At 38.6% G+C, this 13,113-nt stretch overlaps 1 protein-coding gene across 2 annotated transcripts in view; it reads left to right on the forward strand.

Moving 5' to 3' along the window:
* The window catches only part of LOC126244951 (DNA primase small subunit), a 127,290-nt gene that overhangs the window by 60,661 nt on the left and 53,516 nt on the right, over window positions 1-13,113 (forward strand). For both annotated transcript variants that reach the window (XM_049948279.1, XM_049948278.1), the window contains exons 3-4: window positions 8,766-8,941; window positions 9,023-9,221. In XM_049948279.1, coding sequence (XP_049804236.1) covers window positions 8,766-8,941; window positions 9,023-9,221 — 375 coding nt within the window. The remainder of the gene's footprint in view (window positions 1-8,765; window positions 8,942-9,022; window positions 9,222-13,113) is intronic.

The raw sequence follows: 13,113 nt of genomic DNA on the forward strand, positions 1-13,113 counted from the left end.
ATGAATTTTGGAAACCATTTTTCACTGTCATATTTACATGTTAAGCTCTGAAGCGTATTTGCTATCCCAGTTAAATATGGTGCCTGGAAAACAGCTGTTACAGTTTATGATTTAATCAGCACAATCACTATTTCTCTTCAGTTAGATGAGGTGTAAACAGCTTCAGTCAAATATTTCTACTTATCCTTCACTGTATAAAAAGCCACTCCATTAATATTGGCCAAAAATTTTTGAAAACAACATGAAACCTCACAGCCTAAGCACATTTCAAAACAAACTGCATTTACATGGAAGCAAAAATCGATTGTGAACTTGGAAAACCGGCAACTACAAGTGGATTTCCATAATTGATTTTTAAGTGTTTACCACCCAGAAGCGGTATTGGGAAATCGGTTTACGAAATATGGTTTTGGGAGCCCCATGTAAATGGGATGATACATAATCTATCTATTGCAGAGCATTACCTAAACTATCCCAGGTCAGAAGCTAGGATAATACTGAGTGACAAGAACTGCACTTCTATGTTGTTTTTTGGAGGGATCACCAGTACCCGGTTTGGATTTTATAGCTTGGGAAATCTTTTGAACAAGGTTGATGTAATAATTACTTGTGCTTCTTTTTCGCCAATCCCACCATCTCTGATATTCTAATCCTTCATGAATCCTATCACATATTGTATTAGGTTCTTTTGAAAACGTGATTTTGTACTATCTGAACTAAGTTATTACATTCTCTTACTTGAAATCTGCTTGGTGCTGGGAGATACTTCCAAAGGCCTCACTATGAAAGTCTCCTATTTCTGGATGTGATCCTCTCTTCACCAGCCTCTTTTACAGTTTCAAATACAGCAATCTCTTGCATTTACCCAGCTAATATCTGATCCATATACCGTATCTGCCACTTTCCGACCAACTGATTTCTCTCCTTCTATAAAATCCTGCAGTTATCTGCCCCCTCGAGTTTTCCAATGGTATCATCCACCAAACCAACTACAAACTGCAGTAAGTGACTAGACTGTGGTACCTGATTGAAGGGAGAATGTAAGCAAGGGTCTACACCAGTGTTCTGACACTTCTGCATACATACATAATCAGGGATCACCATCACATCTCTGTGGTGCAAACTGACTTACAGGCCCCCCTTAAAATCTCAGGCTCCTAGCAAGGACTAATGCCTCAATCCATAGAACTTCTTGCCCCATGCAGACTACTAACTCCCACCCTTTACCTTCTTAAGATCCATAAACCCAGTCACCCTGCCTGTCCCATAGTTACCAGCTTCAAAGCACCCACTGAATGTATCAGCTCCTGCAATCTGTAGTACAAACACTCGCTTTCTATATAAAAAATACCAACTTCCCACCACATATGTTCATTGTCATCATTGATGCCAAATCCCTCTAAACCAGCAATCCCCAAGTTCATAGTCTCTCTGTTGCTGGGCATTACCTCAACCAACACCCACCTGACTCCAAACCTACAGCATCCTTCTTTCTCACCTTGATCAGCTTTGTACTTACGAACAGTTACTTTACCTTTGATGGGCAGAGATACAAACAGGGAACCAGGATGACTCTTTCCTACTCTAACCTTTTCATGGGTCACTTGGAGGTAACTTTCCTATTTTCCATAAACCTGCAGCTCATGATTTGGTTTAAATGCATAGATGACATCATTGCCATATGGACTCATTGTGAAACTGACCTATTAAAATATTTGGAATCACCAAATAAATTCTCCCAATGAAATTTTGCATGGTCCTATTTCGAATCGTGTGCCACTTTCTTTGGGCTCGTCCTCACCAAGGGTCAGCTACATGCTTCTGTTCACATTAAAACTACAAACAACAGTACCCACATTTTGACAGTTTCCATCCTCTTCATGTCAAATGTTCCTTGTGTTTGCAGTTGCATTGGCAATGGCGTGCAAGGCAGACATTTGTTCAGATGTAAACTCTTTACACCAGTACACCATCATTCTCACCTCAGCCTTCACTGTACATAATTATCCCACCAACCTAGTTCAGAAGCAGATTTCCTTGGCCATCACATCCAGTCCTGGTGCAGTTGATCCCTACAAAGAATGACTTACATGTACACCTCTTGTCACTCAGTCCTAAGACTTGCCTGATGCAACCTCCTATGACCACCATTACCAGCTCCGTAGTGGGCAAAACATATACTATCAAAGGGAGAGCCATTTGTGGTATGACACATGTTGTTACCAGTTACGGTGAATGGGCATAGACAAAGGGTGTATATTCGGAGCACACAATATACCACTCAGAGCATACTCAACAACATGACTATTATGACCTCTGTACCTGGTTCACCATACTTGTCATCTGTATTCTTCCTTATGACATATTTCTCAGAACTGCACCATTGGGAACTGGAATTACAACATATGCTTTGTTCTCACCACCTGTCTGCCCTAAATTTATGATTGTGTTTTTTTTTTTCCAGTGGCTGTTCTTTTTCTTTTCTCCCTTTCAGTTTTCTATGTCTTTTATTTTCTGACTTGTTATATTTCACTGGATCCTCACCTATCTACTCTGTATAATGTTCTTAGCTTTTGGCTCTTATTTACTCTTGCACAATGCTCTGTCAGTAGTCTCTGTCTTGCTTATTAACCCTATTTTCTACTTGTAAGTTCTCAGGTTTTCAAATCTTGTCTGGTGCATGCATTAACAATCAGGCTTTCCTTCTCATCCTGTGTAATAAGTCTCCAGTGACACAGAGTTCAGGGTGACTTTTCCGTAGCTCTTCCATTTCCTAAGCCTCGCTAGTTGTTTTCCTCCAACCTCTTCCCTTCCATTCAACTCTTCTACCAGAAGAAGTAGCAACTGGGTTGAAAGGTTGCACATTTCCATATCATTTACGTGTGTTTTCTCCTGCTGCTGGTTGGTGAGTTGATGTTTTATCTAGCCATATTGTACAATATTCTCCTAGATTAAATAAAGTTTTATTGAATTGCAGGCGTAGTCAACTGTTGGATAGTCCCATATCTAACCAAAAGAATGCAGAAATTGTATTTAATAATTCAATCAATGTAAGCAGGTGAAATTCTTCTAACCGGGGACAAATTACTTATGGTGTTCCACAAGACACAGGTCAACTGTTATTTCTCAGATACATAAACAACCTTCCATCTAATTTACAACAAACAGAATTAGTTCTATTTGCAGGTGATACTAATATTGTGCTGAACATCATTAAAACAAAGGCGTTTCTTGTTGCAGTGCTATATTCTCATGAAATTCCAGTCACCAACTTTCTCCTCTGAATGACAACATATTTCATTGACACTGGCATACATAGGGAGAAATGATCATCATAATAAAGTAAGGGAAATGAGAGCTTGCACAGAAAGATATAGGTGTTTTTTCTGTGCACTGTTCAAGAGTGGAATAATGGGGAATTATTGTGAAGGTAGTTTGATGAATCCTCTGCCAGGGACTAATGACCTCAGCAGTTGAGTCCCATAGTGCTCAGAGCCATTTGAACCATTTTGAGCCTCTGCCAGGGTCGGCAAGTGTGATTTGCAGAGTAGCCATGTAGATGTAGAATCCAAGCATACATACTGCAACAGAAGAAAAAGTAAATAATATTTCTAAAGGAATTATTGAGTGCTTTACTATGAATGGTCTGACTCTCAATTTCAAAAAGACAACATATTCAGTTTTGCACATCTAGAGATACTACACCAATGGCAAGTGTAACACAAGGGTGGGGGGGGATAATAACTAGGGTGGAAGCTTCAAAATTTTTAGGTGTACATATTGAACGTAACTGAAGCTAAAAAGCACATTTTGGAGCTCCTATAACAACTTATTTTAGCCACATATGCAGTTTGAATTATTGAGCTTTGTGGGCAGAGACACATCAGCAAATTAACATATTTTTGTGGTTCTGTACCATGTAGAAGAAAGGAGCACTTGGATAGCTCAGTCAGTGGAACACTTGCATCCGAAAAGCAAAGGTCTCGAGTTTGAGTCTCAGCGTAGCACACCAGTTTTAATCTGTCAAAAAGTGTCAGATCGATGCACGCTCTGCTGCAGAGTGAAAAATTGATTCTGGAATTATGTTCATAGTTAATATTCATTACCCCATATTAAGGTTTTCCTTGCCATAAAAAGGGGTGCACATGTTGCCACCATAATTTTTGACCACTTTCCCAATGATATAAAATGTTAGATAGATGGCAAAAAAGTTCAGTGTGAAAACAAACAGAATAATTTCTATTTTTGTAATGCGTAAAAGCTGGTGCATAGCAATTACTAATAGAATTCTGTATTAAGAGAGGGATAGAGGGAGGGAGGCAAGTGTACTAACTTACAAAGGGGCAGCATATAGTCATGTGGACATTGAACTAATATTTATGTGTGAACATTCATTGCAATTAATCATAAAACTAATCCATGGGGAATACCCTTAGACAAAAGGCTCAGTGGAATGCAGAAGTGTGAAGCAAGAAGGAAGGAATCATGTCATGGAGAGACACTTTTGTTTCTTACTACCAACTTCATGAGTTTGAGAGGCGTCAAATTGTGGCCTTTGATCGTTTCAAAAAATTCCACTTAAGTTAAAAGTACCACATCAGTTGTGCCACACTGCTGGCAATAGTGGACACATGAATCTTCTCACCCCGTAAAACATGGACATCCATGCAGCACAAATGCTTGCCAAGATTGTCGTATTGTAAAGTGGCAGATCACACAGTTTGTACAGCACAGATAAGAGCATTTATGTACCCATAAGTGGCAATACAAGCTGTTATAAAACAGTTGCTAGCAGTGAGGCTGAGCACACACACTTCTACACTGTCTTCCACTTATGCCCCAGTATTGATGTGCATGGTTCAATTGGTGTCTTTGAGAATCACCGGGAGAATTGAATGGCATGCCATTGTCTTCAGCAATAAAAGCAGATTCTGCCTATGTGCAAGTAGTTGTCGTTCATGCGGATGACCTGTGCTCAGTACATGCAGAATGTAGTGCAACCAGTTCAGTTGTTCCAACAGGTTAATGCTCGCTCACACGCTGCATGTCAAAGTCAGTATGCTCTGCTAGACATGCAACTGCTTCCCTAACAGCACTATCACCAGACTTGTTTCCAATCAAACGAATCATGGGCAAGCGACTTCTGCAACTCTTCCACCCACAACTCTTACAGAGTTATGTGAATAGATCAGATGTGTTGAATGATCTATCCCAAGACAGTATCAGTCACCTTTATGATTGACTACAGGCAGGCTACACTGCATGTGGACATAGAATTATTATTTATGTGTGAACAGTCATTTCAATTCATCATAAAACTAATCCATGAAAATGTCCAGATACTCTCTGACCAAAATAGTACTGAAACAGAGGATGACAGACTAAAGGCCGAAATACTAAATGTCTTTTTCCAAAGCTGTTTCACAGAGGAAGACTGCACTGTAGTTCCTTCGCTAGGTTGTTGCACAGATGACAAAATGGTAAACATCGAAATAGATGATAGAGGGATAGAAAAACAGTTAAAATCGCTCAAAAGAGGAAAGGCCGCTGGACCTGATGGGATACCAGTTCGATTTTACACAGAGTACGCAAAGGAACTTGCCCCCTTCGTGCAGCGGTGTACCGTATGTCTCTAGAAGAGCGTAGCATTCTAAAAGATTGGAAAAGGGCACAGGTCATCCCCGTTTTCAAGAAGGGACATCAAACAGATATGCAGAACTATAGACCTATATCTCAAACATTGATCAGTTGTAGAATTTTGGAACACAAATTATGTTCGAATATAATGACTTCTCTGGAGACTAGAAGTCTACTCTGTAGGAATCAGCATGGGTTTCGAAAAAGATGATCGTGTGAAACCCAGCTCGCGCTATTCATCCATGAGACTCAGAGGGCCATAGACATGGGTTCCCAGGTAGATGCCGTTTTTCTTGACTTCCGCAAGGCATTTTATACGGTACCCCACAGTCATTTAATGGACAAAGTAAGAGCATATGGACTATCAGACCAATTGTGTGATTGGATTGAAGAGTTCTTAGATAACAGAACACAGCATGTTATTCTCAATGGAGAGAAGTCTTCCGAAGTAAGAGTGATTTCAGGTGTGCCGCAGGGGAGTGTCATAGGACCGTTGCTATCCATAATATATATAAATGACCTTGTAGATAACATCGGAAGTTCACTGAGGCTTTTTGCAGATGATGCTGTAGTATATCAAGAGGTTGTAACAATGGAAAATTGTACTTAAATTCAGGAGGATCTGCAATGAATTGACGCATGGTGCAGGGAATGGCAATTGAATCTTAATGTAGACGAGTGTAATGTGCTGCGAATACATAGAAAGAAAGATCCTTTATCATTTAGTTACAAAATAGCAGCTCAGCAACTGAAAGCAGTTGATTCCATAAATTATCTGGGAGTAGGCATTAGGAGTGATTTAAAATGGAATGACCATATAAAATTAATCGTGGGTAAAGCAGATGCCAGACTGAGATTCATTGGAAGAATCCTAAGGAAATGCAGTTCTGAAACAAAGGAAGTAGGTTACAGTACACTTGTTCACCCACTGCTTGAATACTGGTCACCAGTGTGGGATCCGTACCAGATAGGGTTGACAGAAGAGATAGAGAAGATCCAACGGAGAGCAGCGCACTTTGTTACAGGATCATTTAGTAATCGCGAAAACGTTATGGAGATGATAGATAAACTCCAGTGGAAGACTCTGCAAGAGAGACGCTCAGTAGCTCGGTAAGGGCTTTTGTTGAAGTTTCAAGAACATACCTTCACCGAGGAGTCAAGCAGTATATTGCTCCCTCCTCCGTATATCTTGCAAAGAGACCATGAGGATAAAATCAGAGAGATTAGAGCCCACACAGAGGCATACCGACAATCTTTCTTTCCACGAACAATATGAGACTGGAATAGAAGGGAGAACCGATAGAGGTACTCAAGGTACCCTCCAACACACACCGTCAGGTGGCTTGCGGAGTATGGATGTAGATGTAGATAGTAAAATTGGTGTTACAGCATAGGTACATACTTTTACCGTACAAGAGTTTGAGCTATTGATCTATAAATATAACAATTCCATGTACTCCATATGTATTGTTTACAATTTTATATGAACTTGAAAAATCTTGATACACCTTTTTTCCCTTTTTCAAAATGTAGGTTGTAGTGCAGGTTGTTTAGGGAAGAATACCTTAGGTGGCACCCTTTCCACTTGGCATTTTATAATTACCTATGCATTGTCATTACCATTACGCATATAATTACTCCTGTGAATATGCTAACATAATTGACAATCTGCTGTGATGGCATGGACATTGCTATTTTTTTTAATTTCTTTTTTTTGTGTGTGTGTGTGTGGAGGGGGGGGGGGGGGGGGGAGCTCTTGACCGGAGTAGGGAGCATTACAATCTATTAATGCAGTGTGTGCTTCCATTATAGTTTCAGGGCTTCTCACTTATCTCTTGCTTGATGAATACAGAAACAACGCATGAGTGATTTACATGAAATTGCTTAGGTTCTGGAACATGAATACAACTTTTGTTAGCATCCACTCTTTGCTGTTCTTCTCTGCTTTCATCATGTGTTTATGACAGGTAACGGTTTGCAATTTCATCGGTGTTCCACCCTATTTACCAGGTTCTGCATTAATATAGTCTGGGACACGTTTTTAAATTCTGCCTCTTCCTTAGTGATATGGTATGAACTCACCGTGTCACTTTCTGTTTCTTCATTGAGTTTTGGACCTATGCTCATTGTTTTACTTGCCTCTTCTTGTTGTACATTGACTGTAACTCTTAACCTAGCTATGTCTTTCTGTTCTGCATACATTAACATTTCAAGTGCATGTTTGTTTTTAAAATGTTCATCATATGCTTAGTTGCTTTGGACATTTGTATGATAACTCACACCTGATGGAACTGGCAATGCGTGTGTGTGTGACTCCTGTCTACAAACAGTTAACATGTCTATATGAATATAATAACATGGCTACATGAATATAAGCATAGAGACCATTATGCCCTCTCCTGTACAAACTTTTCAATCATTGTAATTCCTCATATTTATCTTCAACACTAATATTACTATCTGGACAGCAGAATCATCTCCGTATCGCTATGCAATACAGCTGTCTTCTAAAAGTGGTTTTCTGTTATCAGGAACCTGACTTTGGAATTACCTTCCTTAAAATTTCAAGAGAAGTTACACACCTTTCCAACTTCATACAATAGTTAATGGTATACCCTCTAACACAATAGCTATCTCTTCCACATAAGTGTCTCCATCTCATTCTAGTCAACCCAGCCCTCCTTACTTGACCTCTTCTGAAAGTCTGCTCTTTCTCAACAGGTACTACCACTATCATTTTAATCTCCTTCCCTGTCATTATCCTTCTGTTTCTGATGATATTAAACATTGTTTGAAAAGTGATGATCAAATTATTATTATTTTATTCCTCTTGTCTGGCATTATTATTTGTATTAATATTTATTCACACATCAAAATTGAGAACATTTTGTAATAATTTTTGCTGTTTAGTTCCTAGTTCAAAGTAAGAGAGAGGGCTGGAAGGACTAATCTGGTCAGGCTAAATAAAACAACCTATTTTCCTCATTTGTCTTCTGTTTGTAATTTTCCTCATTTTCAGGTGTTTTATCCATAATATCTGTCATATTGTAAGTAACAACTTTAATATTACAAAAAATATATTTTTTATATGTGCTCGTCATTTCAATGCGTGCTACATTCTTTTCCAGGCCTAAAGATCATCGCTCAGTTTCACTTTTTCAACCACTGGAAAAAGAACTTGTGTTTGATATTGATATGACGGATTATGATGAAGTGCGATCATGCTGCAGTGGTGCAGATGTCTGCATTAAATGCTGGCGATTTATGAGTGTTGCTTGCAAGGTGTTAGATGCTGCCCTTAGAGGTATTATTCCGTTTCCAAAAATTTGCATATCAGAAATTAATACATTTATAATGGCTTTAACTATGAAGTACCTCATTTCAGATGACTTTGGTTTTAAGCACCTTTTATGGGTTTTCTCTGGACGAAGAGGTGTACATTGTTGGGTATGTGATGGAGCAGCACGTAAGTTAGATGCATCAGCGAGGTCTGCAGTTGCTGAGTACCTGACGCTTATATCTGGAGGAGATGGGCAGGCAAAGAAAGTGTCATTTCCAGGTGACAGACTCCACAGCTCTATCAAGTAAGTTTATTGCACAGTTTTGCTGTTTGTAACAATTCCACATTTTATCAAATAGCATTACAAAACTCTCATTTTTAATTGCCTGTTGTTGTTGTTGTTGTTGTTGTTGTTGTCTTCAGTCCCAGGACTGATTTGATGCAGCTCTTCACACTAGTATATCATGTGCAAGCCACTTTGTCTCTGCATAAGTACTGCAGCCTACATCCGTTTGAACTTGCTTACTGTTGTTGGGAGCTCAGTGATAGCTATTCTGTATGATGGCTAAAAGACATCTGAAAGATGATTCAAGTTTCACCTCTTATCTCATTGTCTGACTCTTCATAGCAGGGAACGTCCTGTTAGGCTCTTCTCTTTGTTGGTGTTAGTACTTTAGGGCTACAGAATTTCAACTAGTCTGTTATTCATAGTATGGGTAATTCAGTAATGATGCAATCACCTGATTTATTTGAATTGCTAATGCTGCTTCTTCTCAATAATAATTCGCTTTGTGCTACTATGCAAAAATTTGTCTGTCTGTCAACAAAACAAGACTGCAAGAGAGTGAGCGATTTGTAAAAAGTTTTATTTGTTTATCAGTCAAGCTAAGTGAGAAATTGCTTAACATATATTGTTAATATTGCAGCTAAAGGATGTTTGTTTCATGTCTTTGGACCACTGTATAATTAAATAGTTTTGCTGCCTGAAGACTTTACAATGCTGCCAGCACAGATGAGACAAAGGTTTTCTTTCTGTTGCACTAGTTCTTCTGTGCTGCTTGTTTGTCAACAGAAAGGGGGTTGGTATTTACAGATGACTGAGTATCGAGTCTCAGAAATTAGTCTTCCCTGATCCTGCTACTATATGCTGGGAAAAAATCAGATCAGTTAGCAAATCACCTTTATTGCTCTGGGATCAGTGTAATTCAATATTCATGAATCGAATGGACAGTCGTGTTCCTTTATTACCTCAAAATTTAACAGTGCGTATCTTCAGTATACACCGTGTCACTTATTGTTTATCATTTACACTTGCTTTCAGCAAAGTCATTCCACGTAATCGAAAATTAATGCTTGTTCAGAATACTATATTTCAGTCTTTTCTAAGCATTTAACCACTCGCATAAAATACACATTTGAAAATTTGTTTCCGGGCAATTTTACATTACCAGTTTTATAACTACTACAATAAACATACTTGAACTTTCTGATCTCTACATCGTTGTGCAGCTCCCATGACAGTAGGTTATTATATCTCATAAATATCACAGAGCATTTCCATTGGAATAGGACTATGTGTAAAACTTCTAAGATCTTGGTAGCAATACAGTCCTTTCACCTTTCCTGAGTTCAGGTAGCCCAGTATATATGCATTTGGGCTTAGAATTCTCACAGTAGCATATGGGTCTGTCTGCATATACTCTCTATTTCTCTGGTTTTCAATTCAGCAAAGATAATGTCAGATGATTACGTATTTAGACTGTGTCTCCAACTTAAAAATTGTGTGATGTGCTTCCCATAAAACTTTTTTCGTTGTTCATCCTTGAAACTGAGTTTAATTAATGCTTATCTAATTTTACCCTTGCATGATACTTTTCTTTCACTTCGGTAGGGCTCCTGATCATCTATTGTGCATGTTTGCCCCAATGTAAGCTCTTTTGGCATGTAACCACTCAACATTTGTTCCAACTAATCCATAATTTCTTCAAAAATGTGTAGATAGCCTATCCTTAGGCTCTTGTGTTTTGAGCATGCTCGGTTCAATTCTCTTGAAACACAATTAGCAGAATTTGCTTCTAGATGAAATTTTGAAATGAGTATTTGCCAAATATCATTATATTTCAGAAAAGTGTTCCTTACCTCACTGGTGAATTGTGCCCAGTCTCAACAGAATAATGTCAGATTTGCTTGCAATGATTAAATAATTATACATGTTCCTAATAACTGATATGGTGATGGCATTCTTCAGCACATCGGCTTCACATACTTAGTGAAAATATCAAAGATCGCATGTACATACTTCATACCTCCTCTTGCCCTGGTTACAGGTCAACATGTGTTAACTAATACAGTTTCTGATTTATTTATTTATTTATGTTTAATGGGATGCAGCTCACATCTTCTGCGTTTACTGAGTTGTTTACTTTTCTGGCAGATAATTCACATTCTCAAAATGTTTTGTATTTGCTTTTAGTATATAGCCAACTTTTTTGCACATTTAGCCACACCTAAATGCCCCCAGCTGTAATAAGTATGTCAAACTAATTTTTCCTCTGATTCATGCAGAGTGCATACCATCCAATGATCACTTTTGACACACTGACAGTAGAACAGAATTTCATGGTTGATAATGTAATGTTGACGCAGTTTGTTCTCACACCTTAATTTCTCTCATACTTCTTGCCAGTGCAGATCCTGTTCTTGAAACTCAGCCATGTGCTGACACGTATCCAAGAAATGTCGCCAGTAACACTTACCCTTTATCAGTAAAATCCTGACGTCCAGGTTAGGTTCAGAATTTACAGGCATGCCATTCATACCTTCAATTAACCATGATAATGTGTCCACAGTTACATTTTCTTCTGTCTTGATGTAAACTACTCTAAAGTCATACCTTTGAAGGAAAAGAGTTATCTACTGAGCCGTGGGTGGACCAGCTCACAACTCAAAAGAAAACTTAAAGCATTATGGTATATAAACACCTTAGTATTATGTCCACATTCTTCTGTAGCACCACATTTCGAAAGCTTCTATTCTCTTCTTGTCCAAACTGGTTATCGTCCATGTTTCACTTCCATACATGGCTACACTCCATACAAATACTTTCAGAAACGACTTCCTGACACTTAAATCTATACTCGATGTTAACAAGAGAAGTTTGTGGCACAACTTGACTAGAAGAAGGGATCGGTTGGTAGGACATGTTTTGAGGCATCAAGGGATCACAAATGTAGCATTGGAGGGCAGCGTGGAGGGTAAAAATCGTAGAGGGAGACCAAGAGATCAATACACTAAGCAGATTCAGAAGGATGTAGGTTGCAGTAGGTACTGGGAGATGAAGAAGCTTGCACAGGATAGAGTAGCATGGAGAGCTGCATCAAACCAGTCTCAGGACTGAAGACCACAACAACAGTATTATGTCCACACAGATAGTAATGGAAGCTGAGGAATCCCTGTTCAATTGCAGATGCTTCTAATTCAGTCAGTGAATACCGAGCTCCTATAGTACAAAAGGTCAGCTTTCCATTAATTTCGTAAATTTGGAATAGACAACATCCCAAGCCAATACCTAAAGTATCAATAATGGGTGTGGATTCCATATTCATATGAGAATGGTACACCATTCTAGCATCATGCAACTCTATCTTATGTCTTCAAAAGCTCATTGGCATTTGTCAGTCCATTCACACACAGTACTGTAAATGATGTAGCCGACAGTTGCACAGTTGTGTTTCACAGTTCCTTACTTTCAGTTCACAGCCCCCAATATCACACAGTTATATGACCAGGTCACTATTGGTTAACTTTTGATAAGCTGCACTAATAGTTTGCAGGCAAACATCAGCATATTGCTACAATAGTTTGCTGTTGAACATCTATGAGCAGTAAATAACTAACCACACAATTCACTTTTTCTCAAATAAATTTAACAGGCACTGTCATTGTTTAAACACATGGCCTATTTATGTTACACTAATTTCACTGTTCAGTTGAGGCATTACTCTAAATGATACAGACTTCCCGTCTGAAAATCGGCCATGGACTGACTGTCGCGGGACCAAAAATCGGGCCTTTATATATCCTCACAATAACAGGTATTGAAACTATACATTGTTCGATGTTTAAGTTACAGAAATTACAATTAAAACATAAGTCATTCAATTTACTGAATCTATTGAAAAAATCTTCCTTTTAAC

This window comes from Schistocerca nitens, chromosome 1 (genome assembly GCF_023898315.1).
Source record: "Schistocerca nitens isolate TAMUIC-IGC-003100 chromosome 1, iqSchNite1.1, whole genome shotgun sequence".
Lineage (NCBI taxonomy): Eukaryota > Metazoa > Arthropoda > Insecta > Orthoptera > Acrididae > Schistocerca > Schistocerca nitens.